This window comes from Polypterus senegalus, chromosome 4, assembly GCF_016835505.1.
Source record: "Polypterus senegalus isolate Bchr_013 chromosome 4, ASM1683550v1, whole genome shotgun sequence".
Taxonomy (NCBI): Eukaryota; Metazoa; Chordata; class Cladistia; order Polypteriformes; family Polypteridae; genus Polypterus; species Polypterus senegalus.
The window spans coordinates 153,519,469-153,539,888 of record NC_053157.1 but is presented as its reverse complement, the minus strand read 5'-3'; the positions used below and the strand labels follow the sequence as shown (position 1 = coordinate 153,539,888).

The window sequence follows — 20,420 nt, the reverse complement described above, 5'->3', positions numbered from 1 at the left end:
CTATTTTTTAGATTTTTAGAATAACAGTGGAAAAAACATTATGCATATATAAACAAATTCAAAATCTTATATTTTACATTCATACTTAACCCATGACAGCAGACAGACTAGTGCTCAAGCCAGCATATCTATATCTGATTATTGATACAGTTGCACTATTTGTATTCATTTCATGGTTAATTTCATTTTCTTGTTTGATAACTGCTCCTTTTTACATATAAAGCCTTAAATGGCCAAGGTCCAGCTTACTTATCTGAACTTATCATGACTTACAAACCAGAGCGCACATTAAGATCTCAAGATGTTGGTCTGCTTATGATTCCAGGGAATAATAAAATAACAATAGGAGGTCGAGCTTTTAGTTACAGGGCCCCTAAACTGTGGAATGGTCTGCCTGCTACTATAAGAGATGCCCCTTCGGTCTCAGCTTTTAAATCCCGGCTGAAGACTCACTACTTCAGTTTAGCATATCCTGACTAGAGCTGCTGATTAACTGTGCAGACTGCATCTCTGTACTCAAATGTGGCACCACCCTACTGTCAAGTTGTTTTGCCTGCCTAAGGAAAAGTCATCTCTGATGGGGGAGCACTGGAATCGCCGGGTAAAAAGGTCCTTTCATCAGATTGGCCAGCCCAGCACTGACTCAGCTGTGGAATGGCCAATAGGGGTAGGCAGCTTGAAGGCCGAGGTCTCCAGGACTCTGAACAAATCCAAATCGTATTATGTTATATTATTTACTATTGAATTTTCCTATGTACTTGTAATATTACTATTGTATTATTGTATTGAGGATTACTTGTGTTCTGTGTATCGTATTGTATTGACCCCCTTCTTTTTGACACCCACTGCACGCCCAACCTACCTGGAAAGGGGTCTCTCTTTGAACTACCTTTCCCACGGTTTGTTTCATTTTTTTCCCTACAAGGGTTTTTTTTTTTTTTTTTTTTGTGGGGATGGGAGTATTTCCTTATCTTCTTAGAGAGTCATGGCTAGGGTGCTCTCAAAAGACAGGACCTGTTAAAGCCCATTGTGGCACTCCTTGAATAACTTGTATTGTATTGCATGTTCTGAGTACAGCCATTTATTAAAGTTGTCCATATGAAGTGTATGACTGATTCAACTGAGACGTAACTTCATAACAGAGAAAAATACACACAAGCAGTCACAGTTTACGTATATTATAATCAAGATGCTGAAAAGCATTTTGGAAATAATCTTGTTAACCTTACCTTTGCCACTGTTAAGAGATTTCTCCTCTTGATGATCCTAAAGCAGCTGGAGCTGAATGAAGAAAAAATATATGTTGCTGTTTTAAACATGAATTATATGGTTGATATTACATAATTAAGATTGAAATGTACATTATTGATTGATTAACTGATAATATTATTCATCTGAGTCTGTACCTTTTTTTTGTTTTTTTATGTTTCTACTACTACATGCATCTAAATTTTCCCTTGGGTTTATCTAATTTAATCAAATTAATAATAAATAGTTGTGTTCCAAATGTTAATATCTTAGTTTCTGGGACTTCTCATAATTGATTTTAAGAGGCCCATCTGATTTTTGATCTTCATTTTCTTTGATGTTTTTGGAAACCAAGGCTTGCTAGGAAACTACCTAAAGCATCTACTTAGGGATATCTCCCGCAGTCATAAAGATTCAGATTCATTAAAGTAAGAGAAACTTCCATGTCGTTATGGCTTGGACGGGTGCAAAATGTCATCATTAAAAGATGATAACATAAACCAATATCAGTTCTCTAAAGTGCCCTAGTTATGATTCACAAACTACTGAATCACTCACCACAGTGGCCAGAGGACTGGATTGCCGCGTTCCCCGTGACGAGTTCGTATTATAATGTGAAAGAAATTTCTGTATGTCTTGGTTGTGAGAAACATGAGTCTCTGCAGTTACACTATTGCACACACACTTGTAGATTTACAGGGCCTGCTGAGAGTTGCCAAGTAACCAGGCCTCTTCAGATTGTAAGAAGAAGCCTGACCATTGGGGCAGGATATGCAACCTTTATATGTGAAGTGCAAAATTCAAAATTTGAACCCAGTTCTAACTTATACATGACATTCCCACTTTGTGTATGTTTGCTCTATTTTGCAGGAAGTTCCTATATTTATAGGGATTGGGATTTTCCAAGCTCTCCCATTTTGTATAATTCCATTTATCAAAGTTTAAGGTTTTCACAGGTAGTGACTAGCTGGAATCTATTGCCTGCTTCCTGGAGTTTTAAGGCAGTAGGGGTAACCACTCACCACCCCAATTTCCTCGCTTCTATCCTGACTGCTCATCTGGATTGTCCAAGGTGAGTGTACAGAATGTGCTGTGATATTTAAATTGAACTTATGTAATAGACTGTTGGGAATCTGTTATGGCAGATGTGGGCCCCAGAAATAATAAGCTAGACAAAGAAAAGTTCGGGTCTGAAAATGATTGGATGCACGATTTGATATTACCACTTTTTGTTTATCACACATCTCTGTGCAGTAGCTTTCTACAGAACAATTACGCTAATGCACACACTGTGAGATGAGGTGGGTATTACCTGATACATGACTTCCAGCTTCCGTACAGGACAGCACATCTGTAAGCTTGAGAATGTTCAATGCCTCCTTGATTTTGGACTCTGAAAGGTTTTGTCCATTCTTTCGTTTGATTGCCTGTAGCATTTGATATTTCTGTTCTTTCACATCCAGCACGTATTTTTGCTTGATGCTTTCTATCTCTGAATCACTTAGACCAAGAATTCTGATGAAGTGCTTCCAGTCTACATCAGTAAGATTTCCAATCACTGAATACAGAAATTTGTTGCTGGCATCTTTTACAAGGAGATGGAAAAAAACGTAATTATCGACTGATATATGGTAAGCATTTTGTACAATTTCTAGGTGTCAGCTAACTATATGAATATAAATGTCACAACCGGGGTATATGTACAATATACCGAATGGTAGGTTATTGAACAAATTTCACCCTCAGATTGTGCCATCAGACAGATATCTCAGGTATAAATACATCTGTAGGTAGAAAGTATCAAAGGTTAGCTGTCATTTTTTACGCCTTTCAGTCATTTTGTGTTTAGACTGAGGATATAAACCTGCAGACTGAAAGAGCTTCTAAATTCATATAAGACTTGTCTTGTCCTCGGTTGAGAGAGAATGCACAACGCCGATTGGCCATGTTTGACCTCACACACTATTTAAAGATCAGTCGTCTCATGCAGTCATCTGGTTTGCCAGTGAGTTGTAATATATAAGCTGTAATGGCACTTGTTCCATTGTGGGTTAAAGAGAAAAGAGACATTCTACAATGTATACTGGAACCCTGTCCATAGCTTGATTGTGTCTTGCACCTAATGTTTCTAGGAGAGGTTTAGCATATCTTCACATTAAACTGGATGAAGTGAGATTAAAAATGAACGGCCCGAGTGGGACCTGTCTCTCATCTTACCCTGATTTTGTAGTATTGAGGTATTGGGTATACATGCATTTATATCTAGAAAGAAAAAAAAAATATTAGTTTATACTCTTCATTAATGAATATTTAAATTCTTGGTGCACTAATATAAAACTATACTGTACATGTGCCACTTTATTAGGTGCACCACATAGAAGAATGTTCATGCCATTTACACTCAGAACAGAAAAAATTTTTTGAGACATACGATCAACATGTGCTGAGAGTGCAGAACAGGAAATGTTTGTCCATGTTGACACCAATGAGTACTTTAGGTAATGCAAACAAGGTGATGATGGATCTCGACCTGGAATACCTCACTCCATAAGTGTGCATTTGTTTGGGATCTGGTGATTAGCTACAAGGCCACAGCAGTAGGGCGATTTCTCTGACTTGTTCCTGAAACCTTTGTATTCCATTGAAGAATGGACCATTATTCTCCTGAAAAGTTCAAATGCTGACTGATATCCTTCTGCCATGAACAGTTTCGCCTCATTGGCACAGTGTTTAAATATTGATGCTTTACTTATGTCAAGGGACACACTATGTGCCATGAAAGAACATCCCACACCATTACACCATTACCACACGTCTTCACTTTGCCCAATAGGATGGATGTGCTGATTCCTGGCAGATTCACCATATCCTTGCCCTTCTAATGTAAAAATCAGCAAATGGAATTCATAGACTTGATGGTTTGTATCCATTCACTTCACATGTTTGGTTTGGTGGTCTTTAGCTCAGTACACTTGCACCTTATTTTGTCAAAACATCAGTGGAGGTTCCACTTATAATACACTAGCCATCCCCTGTGGCTCCACCTGCGTAGTAGTGAAACAGGACAAGCTTTAAAAATCAATAAACAAAAAGGTATTGCTAGCTAAGTGAAGGCAAGGTACACTCCAAAATGCAGAGGTAGATTGACTCCCCCCCGCTAATCCCCCCTAGACGTCATGCTTCCCCATCACCTTGACCTGCAGCCTCTGTCTCGGATAGAAAGAAATAAATTGGTACTGCAAGCAAACTATGATATTTAGCGTGATTGATGAGAGAAGTCGCAAAATCAACCAGAATGTTCAAGCAAATTCTAGAAAAAACCTGATCTAAATCTGTTAAGTAGTTCTTTCATGAAAAGTAGACAGGCAGACAGGCGTTGTATTTTATATGTATATACACAGAGATTAGTCCAGACAGATCCTGTGCCTCTTACAATGGCAAAAGCAGTGGAGTCTTCACTTTTGTTCCTTCTGCTTTTGAACTGCACACCCATCTAATCCATTGTTGCCTGCCTGTCTTCTTGCTTTAAACATCCTTGTCTCCGACAAGATACTGTTGTCAGCAGAGCCATCAATTACATGGGAAGGACAGGGGTAGTTGTTAATGTGAAACTCAGGCAAATTTAATTTGCCATCCTTTGCTAACAACATTTAGAGAAATAGAATTGGAGACTTTTTTTTATTCTTCTTTCATTTTATTCAGTATTTGTTTTTATTTTATTTTTTGAAAATGGTTGTTTTTAATAAATGGTCACAAAAAATGTTTTAAACATACTTGAGTTTCTATAACTATTTTAACAAAATCTAAAAACTATTACTAGTTTAAGAAAATGGTTTCACATTGTCATTCACAAATTATCTAGAGCAGGGGTCTCCAAACTTACGGCCCTCTCATCCGGCCCATGGAGACTTTTTTATCTACGGAAAAAAATTACGGAATTTTACGTGTATCCTGCCAAGATCAGCCGCCGCTTACGTGGACGTTACATTTTTACCGAATTAAAATAGAAGTGCGCAGTAGTGTGTTATGTTTTTCAACCGATCACTACATTGCAAAACCTTATTCACTGCTTACTTTTTCTACTTCTGTTCACAGTCAATGAGATGATACAACGCCATCTAGTGGCAGAGTTTTTAAATGGTTTGCTGCTTGTTCAAGACTTGATTTTTTTGATAACAGTTTGCCAGTTGCAGTTGACTGCTGCGATGAGGAGGTGTTGGTGTCAGTTAGCGTCTAATTGCGAAACATGTTGCACTCTATTTTATTTAGTGATAATTTCCTTCGCATAATTACTTACCAGTGTGTATAAAGTATTGGGAATGTCGTTAGTTTAACAAGAATTTTCCGAATATTCTGAAGAGGAAACATTAAAAGCAACAATCTCTCTACCATAAGTGGATATATTTACAGACTATATTCAGGTAAGTTTAACTTAAGAAATCGTAAGATTTTTAAAAATTGTTTTGGGTCATTTGCAGCTATAATTGCGACAAAATTAGTTCGCATAATCAGGTTTTTTGAGCGATATTGTGTGCAAGATACTTTCAGTTTCACTATTTATTCATGTTGAAGTCACTTTATTTTAGTGCCCAACGATGGCCGAGAAGAGGAAAAGAAAAATAGACGATGAGTGTCGGTAATTTCAAGAAGAATGGAGTTTGAAATACTTCATCAAATCCGGCGAGAAAGCATTGTGTGTGATTTGCAACGAAACCGTGGCTGTGATGAAAGAATACAACCTGCGCCGTCATCATCGAAGCAAACATCAGGAGAAATATGCACAGTTGGAAGGTAAAGTTCGTGCCGAAAAAATTTCTAAATTATCAAATCACATCTCAGAGGGCATTGTTCAGTAAATCCTCAAATGAAAATGAATCCTTAACTAAGGCCAGTTATAAAGTTGCCTACGTCCTGGCTAAAAGTGGCAAACCGTTTACAGATAGTGAAGTAGTGAAGGAATGTTTGTTGGAGGTGGCTGAGGAACTTTGCCCAGAAAAGTCGAAACAATTTAAAAATGTAGCTTTGGGTGCAAATACCATTGCCCGCTGTATTGCAGACATGGGTGAAAACATTGTAACTCAAATAGTGAAAAATGCAAGCAAGTTTCGCCATTTTCAATTGCAATGGATGAATCGCTGGACAGCTGTTGCACCTTTCAACTGCTTGTGTTCATTAGAGGTGTGGATGAAGACATGAACATAACACAAGAGCTGGCTTCCCTACACAGCATGTATGGCACTGTTACCGGAAAGGATATATTCAACGAATTGAAAAAAACATTTGCTGATTATAACTTGGACTGGACTAACCTCAGTTGCCTGACTGTTGATGGAGGTAAGAACATGAGTGGCATAAAGAAAGGCTTGGTTGGACAAGTGAAGCAGATGTGTAATGAGAAACACATTCCACAACCAATGTTCCTGCACTGTATTATTCACCAGCAAGCGTTGTGTGCTAAATATGTGGACATTAGCAGTGTACTGAATCCTGTGGTGAAGATGGTGAATTTAATAAGGTCACATGGGCTCAACCATAGACAGTTCAGAGACATGTTGAAAGATACTGACACAGAATCGCAAGATTTACCATATTACACAGCAGTAAGATGGCTAAGTTGTGAGAAAGTTATGAGCAGAGTATTTGAATTAAGAAAGGAAATAGGTGACTTCCTGGAAAGTAAAGGCAAGCCACAGCCATTACTATCTGATGAAGAGTGGGTATGGAAATTGGCCTTTGTTGCAGACATAACTACTCATTTAAATTTTCTGAACCTAAAACTACAAGGAGAGAAAAATCTATTTTCTGATCTATACACCCACCTAAAGGCCTTCAGATCTAAACTTGTTTTGTTTTTGGAACAAGTACAGGCCAACGGCTTGACGCACTTTCAGCAGTGCAAGGTCTTCATGGCTGAAGCAACGGCTGAGTTCCCCACGTCATTTGCATGCGAGATCATCAAAGACCTCTAGCTGCAGTTTCAGGAGCGGTTTTCTGACTTGGATTTGAAGGCAGAAGAAGTGAGAACGTTTTAAAACCCATTTGAAGCAGATGTGGCCAGTTGCCCAGATGAACTGCAGCTGGAGGTCATTGAGTTGCAAGCAAATGACTTCCTTAGGGACAAGTTCAAAGAAGGACTGGTGGGTTTTTACCAGTTTTTGCCTAAGGAAGACTTTCCTAATGTCAAAACTTTTGCATCAAGGTACCTTTCAATCTTTGGAACAACATACCTGTGTGAACAAACATTTTCAAGAATGAAATACGTGGAGAACAATTTGAGAACAAACTTGTCTGATGATAATCTCAGGTCACTGTTGATGTTAGGGACATCAAATCTAAAGCCAGAAATGTCTGCTATTTTGGTATCCAGGAAACAATTTCACCATTCCCACTAATACAGGTGTTCATGTGTAGTGTATCAATGTGTTATTAAATAATAACTGAATAAAATAATATTAAATAAGTAAATAAAAACAACATCTATGTTTTGATTCTTTTTTATTTGGACCTCGAGTGTGTAGTCGGCCCCCAAACTGCTGTTTGATAGTTAATGCGGCCCTCAGGCTGAAAGTTTGGAGACCCCTGATCTAGAGTGTCTGGATAAATTAGTATAGTGGTTCACAAACTGCGGGGCGTGAAGATGTGAAAAAAACAAAACAAGAATCAAAAATATGAAAAATACATCTATTGAAACCAAAACAAAGTAACTTAAACTACATTTTGATAATAGAAAAATAAATATAGAGTTAGATAAATGTCGATAAAAGGTAAGTAGATATAATAAAATATGTATCTGTGATATATCATTAATTAAAAAAGAACAAATTGGTATTAGTGAGATCCTTTCAAAAAAAGTTAGAGAAGCGCAATTAAAACTGTTATGAAAACTTGGGTCGCAAATACTTAAAGGTTGAGAAATGCTGAATTAGTAATAATGAAATACCAGGTTTGTTAGGTTTTCTGTGCAATAATTTATTAACCCCAAATCATTATTTTTGTGCAGTTAGACCTGGGGGTCTCAAATTCGGGTTCTGCGGTCTCACAATGCTCTGTTTTGGTAACTTAAAGTCAATTTTCACTATTAATGAATAATTTAATTATATGGCTTCACCCCTAAAAAAGTTAAGCATATTCCTATATATCCAAAAATTATGTGGCTATATCTGTCAGTATAATATAGTGCATATATAGTTCAAATACAGTATATATTTTTAATATTACAGCTGAAATATAAAGAAACATATTTCCTTTAATAGATTGTAACAAAGAAACATAAAGTATATTTCACTTAATAGATTATAGCAAATTTCCAAGTATATCATGTACGAGACATGCAATATACTTAGTGTCCAAACCCATGGCAGATCATTTGTGTCTTATCTTTTTATCTAAATAGCACCAACCTTTCACCCATTACAGTCTATGCTGTCATTATACATAGCATACACAACAAGATTCATGCCGACTGGCAGCATAGTCAAAAGAACACTTAAGAGCTTCATTGTACTTGTCACAAATGACAATAAATCTGCAGTGAACTGATTACAATGCATTGTATTTTTAATAAAAGCCATGTCACATTTTCCATGGTGTGTTGTGTGGATGAATGATAAAAAAAGGAAAAAGTAGAGTGCAGACTGAAGCACCACAAACTCATTATCAAATTTTTAATGTATGATGACTTGCTGTTGCTGGAGATATAGTAATAAAAGAGCTTAGCACAACATATTTGATTTGAGAAAATTCACTGACACTCACTGATATCATTCTGTCTGTAAATACACAGAGAGACCGTGGTACTGTGAGGTGGGAATGACAGTTCTGCAAAACCCTTTTGCCTATGCTTAATCATCTCTACTAAACATACTAAACTTCAACCTGATTAAACTTGGGTGAACTGGCATTGCTAAATTGTCCCTAGCCTGTGTGTGTTGGCCTTGGACTGGATGGACTGGCACCCCATCCAGGTATTGTTCCTGCCTTGCGCCCAATGTTTGCTGGCATAGGCTCTAGCTGCCCCGCGACCCAACCCTGGATATGTGGGTTAGGAAGATGGATGGATGGATGTATGCCTGTAACGTCTGTTTAGTTCTTGACACATGATTGCATGCTATGTGCGTGTACTTTCTAAGTTCACACGTGCACTGTCAATCCAGAGGCAGAAGACAGAATTTGCAAAATAAATAAACATCCACATATTGAAAGAATTTAAGCAATCGTAAGTGTGCCTTTTCAGTTATTATTGACTTGTTGTCTACAGAACAGAAGCAGTAATTCACAACTGGCTATCAATATTCAATAACATCAATAACGGAGTTGGGTGATGGCTTTTCAAGGTGAATCCATGTCTTTAGGGCCATTTACCTCCTTCGTGTTCCATAGGATGACGGACATTGTAGGGGGAAAAGTGAAGTGCACAGCAGGTCTCCTTTTAAAATTAATGATTCTCATAGCAAAGTATTTTTTATATTTTGAAAAATTGATGTATTTGTTAAATTTTAAGGCTTTTCTTTATAATGCCACCATAGTATTAATAAACTACATTATAAAGTAGTAGTCAGAGGTTTTTATTTTAATTTATAAAATATGCTTCAGTACAAAATTCAGTTTCACGTGGCAAACTAATATATAAAATACCAAACTGAACTCTTCAGTCGGTATCATACATAGGCATCAATGTACAGCTTTATTAGTTACTTGTACTCCGTTGATAATAAGTTTATAATGTATGATGATATTTGGAATGCTTGGTCTTTAAAATTTACTGCAATGTATAAATAAGTCAAGTATCTTGAAATATGAACTCTAGAATATATTGTGCAATATATTATTCCTAGTATTTAAAAATATTAAGAATATAATTTTATATTGTGGAAAATTTGCAATATACAAAAATAACCGTAATCTTCTTTTTTAAAAAACATTTCACTTTCAGTCATTTTTTAACCCCCTTGACCCCCTAATCCTGAACAGAGTCACAGGGGGTGCTGGAGCCTATCCCAGCTAGCACAGGACGCAAAGCAGGAACAAACCCTGGACAAGGGTGCCAGTCAAGACATTGTAATATGTTTAGGTTTCAAGGATTTTATAACTTTTTCAAAATATACTGTATTCATATTGATACTAATACATCTTTTATAATTGTATTTTGGAAGTATTTTATTTTTGTAATGATGGTAGATTTTCCTTTCCTAAAAATCAAAGCACAAGCTCAGTACCTTTTTCTGTATTTCCTTTTAATTTATTTATTTTTTGTTATATAATACTTAATGATGAACTCATACAGGTGTTATTAGCATGTTTAATATGTGATAATTGAACCTTGGTTAAGAAATACAGATGCAACCTACTTATTTAAAAGCAAAAGGAACATTCAGGGGTTCTAAATCTTAATACACATGTGAAAAAATGATGTGCTACTTCAGCAGCAATTATCTGCCTCTAATTTAGAAACTGGCAGAAACACAAACCTGCAGCCACCTGAAATGATTCTGAGTCCCTGGTCCTGTCTGGTCCAGACAGATGTCCAATTATCCATTATCCAACCCGCTATATCCTAACTACAGGGTCATGGGGGTCTGCTGGAGCCAATCCCAAACAACACAGAGAGCAAGGCAGGAAATTAGCCCACCGCAGGGCCCAGACAGGTGTATTATGTGAAAAAATAGACAAACATTTGCATCTAAAGCCCCATCAGTATAATGCAGAGCTCAAGATAAAATGAATAAACTTTACTGCCCATCCAAACTGTGGCATTTATTAAAAAACATTAAAAATACAAGTAAGACTGTACCATTTTACTATACCGTATATACAGTCTAACTGCTAGCATACAAACTGAATCGGCGTAGAAAACTATGTGCCAAAGCATATGGTGCATGTAGAGCTTTGTATCCTAATATTCAAAAAAACTCCAGTTGCAAACTGAAAATGTTGGTTTGTCATCAGTTCTAGAGTGATTGTTTTTAACTAATCCGATTCAGCCCCTTTACAATTGTTATGCATTTTACAGTGTGTTCGATCAGAATGAAAGTGAAAAATTGTCACTGAAACTGAATAATATGACAAATGGTTTCAAAGCAACTATGTTGTAGATTACAATAAATATTTAATTTTATATCATTTGCACTTAAGACCTTTATGCATCTTTGACTAAAACACACAGTGAAAGTAAAGGCAAGCATATACTAAGAATTATCCATTGAATGTAATCATACTTTAAATCATACCTTTTGATAGACACACATTGATGCTACTTATTATATTTTTAATCATCGTAATAAGATATAAAATGTTCTGAACTGATGGAGTTCCATTTTCTTCACAAAAAGAAAGTCTACCATCTGTAAAATAAAGGGAAAAAGTTAGCACTTAATCCTATTGTAACCAAGCAAAAGTAGCCCAATACCATATAATGGATGTTTTAACAGAAGGATTTTGTTGTTTTAAACAAATATATCAAAATGGTCAATCACTTATTGAAGGACAAATATTGCAATTTTCTAATAAACAGATTATGAATTAAATATACCTTTAATGCCTAAGGTGAAATATAAAAAAAATCCATATTAATGGCTTTTGGAGTGTTCATCACAAACTGTGACTCAGTGTATCCATCGGTGGTGTGTATTTTTAATTGTCAAATTCAAAATGGACAAGCAGGTCATTTATAGATAAAAGTGTTCTTGAAACTTGATGACACAAACAGAAAAAAAATTCAATTGTTGTCATTGCAGAAAATAGAGCATAACGCAGTGAATCCACCAAATCATATCATTCAAGATTTTTAGTTTTGATATCTTGACAGCTTTGCAGCATTAGGAATAAACGGTTTAGGCTCCAAAAACCTCTAATATCAGAAATGTTGTTTTTCTACAGATATTTGGATCTTCAATTTCATCCCAAAGATAGGCAGGTTTGGTTGACTGCTAAGTGGTTGGGTGCCAAAGAATGTGCCCCCTCTGTTGAGGGTTTCCTTCTGCTATGAGTCCAGTGCTGCAGGCATAGGCTCTGAAATTAACTAATCATTTTATAAAAAATAGATTGATGCATGGAAGTTATTTTTTTAATTTAAAGCTGTAGTTTGTTTGTTTAAGCATATAACAGAAATTGTTTATACTTCTGACATAAGAAACACATTTGAGAAGCTTAACACCAGTTTTGATTTGTTCTAGTCCTTTTTTAAATGATCTATTCATGGCCTTTTCATCGTGGAATGCAACCAGCACAGTAAGCTGCCTAAGCACAATAAGAAACAAATAAAATCTATGTTTTATTTAGTACCCGTAATTTACTTAGAAAATAGTTGAACTTGTATCAATCAACGTGGCCCTGATGACAACCTCCTAAGTTTAACATATATGTTTACTATATGCTTTGGAGACATGAACAAGACAAAACATTTTACCTTCCTGAAGGGGAAACTCTTTCTTCTGACATAAGTTCTTTAGGATGCATTCCGCCATCTTGAGTATGATTAGCAGCTCCTGTGTAATTTTATTTTTATCTGTATTGCTACTGCAACTGTCTGTATAAAATAAAAACAGAAAAGCCTATATTGATTGCATTTAGCACCCATGACCAAATGTATCTCACTTCTTTCATGGCAGTGTAATAATATATAATAAAAGAATATATTTTAGAAACAGTAGTGACCAAAAGAACGAGATCGCGAATACAAGCGGCTGAAATGAGTTTCCTCTGCAGGGTGTCTGGGCTTTCCCTTAAAGACAGGGTGAGAAGCTCTCCACATCAAGAGGAGTCCGATGAGGTGGCTTGGGCATCTGATCAGGATGTCTCCTGGAGTCTCCCTGGTGAGGTGTTCCGGGCATATCTAACCGGAGAGGAGGCCCCAGGGAAGACCCAGGACACGCTGGTTGGACTATCTCTCGGCTGGCCTGGAACGACTCTGGATTCCCCTGGAAGAGCTAGAAGAAGTGGCCAGGGAGAGGGAAGTCTGGGCATCTCTGCTCAAGCTGCTGCCCCCCGTGACCTTATCTCGGATAAGAGGATGGATGGATGGATTTTAGAAACACTGTTTTATTTTGTTAGAAATTTGCACACCTTGAATGCCAAGTTTTAAAAGAGATGCAGATTTTCGGTTTACAGAGTCAGTAGGTAATCTTGACTGATGTAATTGTCACATCTAGAATCCTCTTAAAGTCTAAAAATGGTTATATAAAGTCTAAGGTGAGAATGCAATGAAATACACCCAGAACCTAAAAATCAAATGTGATATGTCTGGTAGTATTCCTTTGGCCTAGGAAGCACATGTTTTACTCACCAACTCTGCAAAGTTAGCGAAGATGCATGCCTAATTTACTGTAGCTTTCTCTTAGAGAGTACAAAAAATGGAAGCCTAAAGTAAACTCACAAACTATTGTGATCTGAAACCAAAAATACAAAAAAATAACAAAACTGTGGAGTAATACCCAGGGGCCTCATGTATAAACGGTGCGTACGCACAGAAATGTTGCGTAAGAACTTTTCCACGTTCAAATCGCGATGTATAAAACCTACACTTGGCGTAAAGCCACGCATTTTTCCACGGTACCACATACCTTGTCGTACGCAAGTTCTCCGCTCAGTTTTGCAGACTGGCGGCACCCAGCGTCAAAGCAGTGCTACTGTTCCTGTGTGGTTACACCTTATTTTCATGACGCGGCTTTATAAATACACCGAAACTAACTGCATATTGTTTATTAGTGTAACGCATCTGATTGTAATTAACTTGTAACAATATAATGGTCCAGGGAACAGCCATAGTATTCCAAATACCATAACTGATTTAGCGTTGTTACTCTCACTGCACCTTCCTCTTCTTATTTTTCTTCTTCTTCTTCTTTCAGCTCCTCCCGTTAGGAGTTGCCACAGCTGATCATCTTTTTCCATATTACTCTCACTGCACAACTCGGAGTATTTATATCACTGTATCTGAGTGTGAATCACAGCAGCAACTGATCGGAAAGAGAATTATCGGTATACAGCTTCATGGACATGCTGTCTCAGCCACTGCAAAACGTTTTAAAGCCTTTCCTGTACGGACCTCGCGGTTCAGAAACAGTTTCATCCCAAGAACTTTAAATGCACTCAATCAATTGCACCTTGTAGAACTGTTTGTACTTATAAATACAATCACCCCACTGTTAACTTGCACTAATTATAATATCGCACAACCTGAGCCACTTTATAAAGCGCGTATTTACATATGATGACGATATCATTTTTAAGATGAAATGCAGCAAAATATGTTTATTAAATTATACAGATAAAACTTTAACTTCATTTAAATAATCTATATTCTTCACTGGGAGTGTCGTTAAGGATAGAATAATTAAACATGTACTACAAAGATATTTCAATGTTCTTTAAACGTTTTGAAGAATCGGCGCTAAGCTTACAGATGGCTTAACTTCTATTGCAGAGCTGATTGTATGGCGATCGGTTACTTGGGGAAAGAAAAGCACTGACTGCAGTGACGGCTACGCCAATATATATTAAATATAAAACAGAAAGAGAAAATAACAGCACAGCTAAAAACGCAGCGACAAATTTCGGCAAAAGTTAAATGCTTGTGTCATGAGCACGAGGCAGCTAAGCAGTGTCTGCAACGGACGAGGCCATCCACCATGCATAAGCTACCTTACTGACGGGCGGGCGAAGGAGCCACCGATTCTTCCTCTGCCCAGTGCCACCACAAGCCTAGAGCCGCCCCTGATGTACTGCTGCAAAAAATTATTTCATCGAAGTGAAACACATGTTTAATAACGTGCTTTAACTCCTATTATCATGAAAATGACATCACGTATACATCTCAGTGTTTGAGTTATTCAGAGAGCTGTAATATCACGAATGTCATGGATTCTGTGTCCAGTTGGAGGAAGAGAGCCGGTTTAAGAAGCAAGTAGTGATTCACACACATAGGCACATAGAAGATCAAATGCAAAACAAAGCATTTAACGTGCTACTTTAATTACGATGTGATTTGAGAAACTGGTTAATTAAACGATTTTAAGATGAAGTTTATGATGTTCTACTTTAATGACAAAATAAACTATGTGATTAAAGTGGAAATGTTGAGATTGAAGTTGACATTTCGTGCTTTTTCCCCACTGTGTGCCTTTTTTCTCTGTACCCTAATAAGCTTTCATATGACACTCAGACAGTGGGCTACAACTCGACTTTTCATGGCGACTTTGATATGTGACTTCTTTTTTATTTCCGGCACTATGCGATTTTGTGAATGTGAGCTTTCAAGTTTCTCCAACACGCTATGTCACGCGATCAACTTCCTTTTGTTGATAATACCACGGTTTAATTACACAAATAGTATGTTTTTCCTTTGCCTCCACTTGGTATTCGCTGAAATTCTTATATTTTCCCCGTGCTTTTCCCATTGTCTTTTCACAGAAGGCTGCGCTTAAGGGCGATTTATATTGATTTGCATATTCAAAGAGGCGTAATTCTGGGAGGAGTAGGGGCGTTACATAAAGCACGTGCATGAGCGTTAGTTTTCACGCTGATCGGGATTTATGTAGCGGAAGAACGTGGAAGTTGGAGTACGCACAGATTCCTGCATCTGGATTTTTCTGTGCGTAAGCACATTTCGGCTTTTGTGCTTACGCCATGTTATAGTGCCAGTTCTACGCACGGCGTTATACATGAGGCCCCAGGTCACTCAAGTAATATATTTGTTGAAATGTATTTAATTAAATAAAAGTACTAAATAAAAAAAAAAGGGAAAGTGTTAAAAGACAGAAAGTTAAATTCAGGACTAATACCAAATATTTAAAAGGGAATCAAAATCACAAGGGGCAAAAATATAATAAAATAAAATAAATGCAAAATTAAAATGGAAAAGGAGGTTAAAAAAGGATTAAGAATTGTTATATCAAAGCAAAAATGATACAGAAGGAAAAGGAATTAAGAACAAAATGCTGAACTAAATCTTAAATTTTTTTATAAGAAATTATATTATTTAAAACGAAAATGGAAATACAGTAAACTAATAATTTCTAAAAAGAAGCAATACAAATGGGTACACAAATTACAAAGAAAACTAAAAAAAGATAATAAAATACAAACAAAAATCAAAAAACAACCAAGCAAGTCCAGAATCTAATGTGGAAAACTAAATAACAATTAGAAAATAAGAGAACAACATAACCAAAGCACAATAAATAAACACATTTTCAAGGAGGTGAACAAAAACATTATGGACTGAAAGTTAAATAATGCCGCTGTGTTGGAAAAGTGACAGACCCAATATATATGGCCCTCACATGCAGTACCCTGACTTCATTGCCTAATGGCAGTTGCCTAATTAAAGAAATTATTCCATGGCTTAATTACATCTACTGTGTATATATATATATAAGTCAATGTGTGTATGTATGTATGTTCCAGCATCACTTCCAAATGGCTGGAGTGATTTTCATGAAACTTGATACACGGTGTTTCTCATTGGTCGACTAAAAATACTGTATGATGAAATCGGCCCAAACCCACCCCCTTCTTGATAAGGTGGGGGGTGATCTTAACGGTCTTGTATGCATGTTATTAACCAGTTGATACTCTGAATGACCACCAGAGGGCGAGCCAGCATTCTTTATGTTTGAGCGCCACTGCACCCCTGTTGCTTTTGAAATTAAATAGAGTCAGCCGGTTCTGAGTGTCAACTGGATGATACCATACATACAAGACCGCAAAAGACAAGCACATTAGTGAGTCTTCATTGTTTGTTAATTTATTTTTAAAGTTGTGTTTTTTTTTATTATATTTTTCTCAAACAATTAAAAAAAACAACACTTTATTTTCTTCCCCGGCAACTCTTGGTATTTTAGCTAGCTATTGATAAACATGAAGCAAAACACTAAAGTAAACCAAGTAACCAAAATGAACCCAAAACAGCACATTACTATGGAGGAATATTTCAGACAAAATTAAATAAATAAATAAAGAAATGCGCAAATTAATAAAAGTAATTGCAATTGCAATTTCTTCCGATAAATCTTCAGTTCTCTCTAGGAAATGCGTAATATCTTCGGCAGAATCCATTTCATCAGCAGTAGTAAACATTTTTCTAATTAATTCTTGAGCTATCGATTCACCAATCAATAACTAGAGGGCGTGTTAGAGCCCACCCTCTCAACTTTGATGAGTGAAAGTGGCAGTTTTATTTCAAGTCGTATTTCATGATGGTTTGGAGGAATGTTACAGACAAAATGAAATAAATAAATAAATAAGCAACAAAAAACATATTTCGTGACACATTTATTTATTTATGCTCTCATTTCATGACATATTTATTTATTTAGGCATTCATTTCATGACATATATTTATTTATGCTCACATTTCACAGTACTTTTATTTATTTGCGCATTTATTTATTTATTTAATTTTGTCCGAAATATTCCTCCATACATTACAGGGAAGGCAGGAAAAACAAAAGACAAAAGGTCACATTTGACAGTAGAACATAACACAAACAAAAAGAGACACACACAGAAAATGTGTGCAAAAAAGCATCAGGTAAAAGTATAATACCTTGGATATCAACCTGTGATTTTGATCATTTTACTACTGAACCTGGTAACTCTTGGACCTCTGGTCCTCGAAGAAAGGTCGTGCATGCATGTCTCATGAAACGCAGCTCCCCAGGCCACTCCGCTGAGGCTGCTACAGTGACCTTCACTGCCATCCAATACTTCAGCGCCTTCGGTTCTTTGGTCATGTAAGATTTCCTGTTGCTTTTGGAGTTTATGACTGGTGCTTGAACTGAAAATGATCACTTGGCCTGTGCAATGTGTTTCACTGTCACCAGAGCTCGTCGTGGTGCTTTTCCTATCAGAAACAGTGTGTGTGTGTGTCACTTCTTGTGATGAAGAATGCATCCACAAGGCTGCCTGCCATGAGAAGGATGTCAGTCATGACACTCATCTGTGTTGCTGTTTGCCGTGAAGTGCATGGTCGCATTGCTGCCTGCCGTGAGAAAGTCACAAAGCTCAGTCTAATGGGTGAAGTAACCCACACGTGCAATTCAAGGGTTGTGTTATGCTTATCGTGGCACAAGCTGCCAAATGAGACTGATATCAAGCCTGAAGGCCCAGGGGGTTGCAAGCTTTTGTGTAACAGACAGGCAACCCTTGGCATTTTATATATGTAGATACAGATAATTTTGAGTTAAATGTTTGCAGAATAATAGAATTGGACATGATGTAAGTGCATTCATTTTTACATGAATTAGAAAATAAGTGTCAGCTGTATCTTTAGACTTTAATATGGATGATGGCACAGAAATGAAAGTTGATGAAGAAAAATGTTTCTCCCATTTTGAAAAAACTAAACTCATGTCATTGTAGATATATGTATCTAGTTAGCAAGTAGTGCAATAGCTTCAAATCTCCCCTTACATTTAAACATGGTTCAGTAGATGACTAGGAATTGATAAGCCATGTTGGGATGAATGGCTCACATGGCGTAATGCAACATTGTCATACCTACTTAACTAAATTCAGCATTGCAGGGGTACTTGGAGTCTTGTCCAGCAGCATCAGGTATAAGGCTACAACCAGCCATGTGCAACATGCAAGTCCATTGCAAGGCCCAATCATGTACACTCGCACAGGTCTAATTTAGAAGCACAAATCAAACTACCAAAATTGTCTATGGGGTGGGAGAACCGAGTGCTCGATGAAAAACCCAGAAAGACACAAAGAGAAATGTGTTGGATTTGAGAAGAAGACTGTTGATTCATGAAGCAGCAGTAGCAACCACTTGAAAATGTTTTTGATTTCCTAACAACAATTAAAAAATAATAAAAAAAAAAACACTTTCAATTTGTCCATAGATCTTCTGGAAATTATTGTGGTGAGGAAATGGGGCCTTAATTTGAGCATTATAGTTCTGTAAAGTAAGTTGGAAGAGGTCTGATTAGCAACACAAGGTTAGTCGTGCCAAAATTAAATGCGATCCAACATGTTAACTGTGCTGAAATGCAGTACTTATGTAAGTGGGACATTTCATTTTGGCATGGTTTTATCGTATCATAACTAAAAATATAAATATATCAACCAAATGATTGATTGATTTTAACTTTGGCACACAATTTTCATGTCAGTTTAAAATGCAATACAATAGAACATTGTATTTTAATTTATGTCCACATTATGTGTCATAACTAAGACAAAATCAGCCATATCGCATTTCTCTTTGCAGCTGCTTTAAATTGAGACTACACTTTAATCACACCAAAACTAAATATAATCAAATGACCAATCAACGGCAAAAAGTGGGGCAAGGGGCTTCAACAGTTGGGAGCAGAGGTGTTCCAGTCATGAGTGTGTTGTACTAGGAGCCATTAAACAGGTGGAACCTGATGATCTAAATGACCGTTTCATTCTCTTGTGTGTTGAAAGAAGGGGAAAATTATATAATATCTAGTTATCAAGAGGGTATGTATAAAAAGCTATGGAGAAACTAAGCTCAGTGATGCTAATAAGTATCCACTATATTCAGTATTTAGTTAAAATCGCTAAGAACTCACACCTCTAAAATTTAAAAACATTGCTTAATATGTATAAAAAGAAAACAACTTTAGGAATCTTAACACAAGACTAAACTTTTTCAGTGAGACCCAAAACATTCTTTTCGCCATTCCAGTTAACCACTCCACAGTCCACATTGACTAAACTTAAGCCCACCGCCAGAACACAAGTTTTAGACGAGGAATGTCTCTTTCCCCAACTGTTGAAGCCCCTTGTGCCAACTTCTGTCGCCAATTGGTCATCTGATTACTTTTAGTTTTGGGACACTTAAAACGTGGTTTATAGATCGTAATGCATTACGCATGGAGCTGCTGCTAAGTGAAATACAATACGTCTTCTATGCGTTTAGTTATGACTTGGTGGTCTATGAACATGAATTACAATACAATACACTTTTGTGTTGCATTTTAAACTGACAATGAAATTGCATACCATAGTGAGAAGCATTGATCATTTGGTTGATGTTCTAATTATGACACGATAATATTACACCAAAATCAAATGTCCAACTTGCAAATGTATTGCATTTCAATGTAATTAACTGGTTGGATTTCAGTTAATTTTGGCACAAATGACCTTCCATACTAGCAGAAGAAAATTACAAGAACATAACATTTTCTATCATAATG

General features: G+C 36.7%; 1 protein-coding gene across 2 annotated transcripts in view; it reads right to left on the bottom strand.

Annotated features, from left to right (window-relative positions):
• Positions 1 to 20,420, bottom strand: part of LOC120527740 — a 47,400-nt gene that overhangs the window by 2,562 nt on the left and 24,418 nt on the right. Inside the window, exons 4-8 of one of the 2 annotated variants that reach the window (XM_039751502.1) lie at positions 12,653 to 12,772; positions 11,475 to 11,588; positions 3,466 to 3,510; positions 2,561 to 2,833; positions 1,230 to 1,281 (exon numbers count right to left, since the gene is read on the bottom strand). In XM_039751502.1, the coding sequence (XP_039607436.1) occupies positions 1,241 to 1,281; positions 2,561 to 2,833; positions 3,466 to 3,510; positions 11,475 to 11,588; positions 12,653 to 12,772 (593 nt within the window). In that variant the 3' untranslated portion in view covers positions 1,230 to 1,240. The remainder of the gene's footprint in view (positions 1 to 1,229; positions 1,282 to 2,560; positions 2,834 to 3,465; positions 3,511 to 11,474; positions 11,589 to 12,652; positions 12,773 to 20,420) is intronic. The other variant, XM_039751503.1, reaches the window with a different exon arrangement.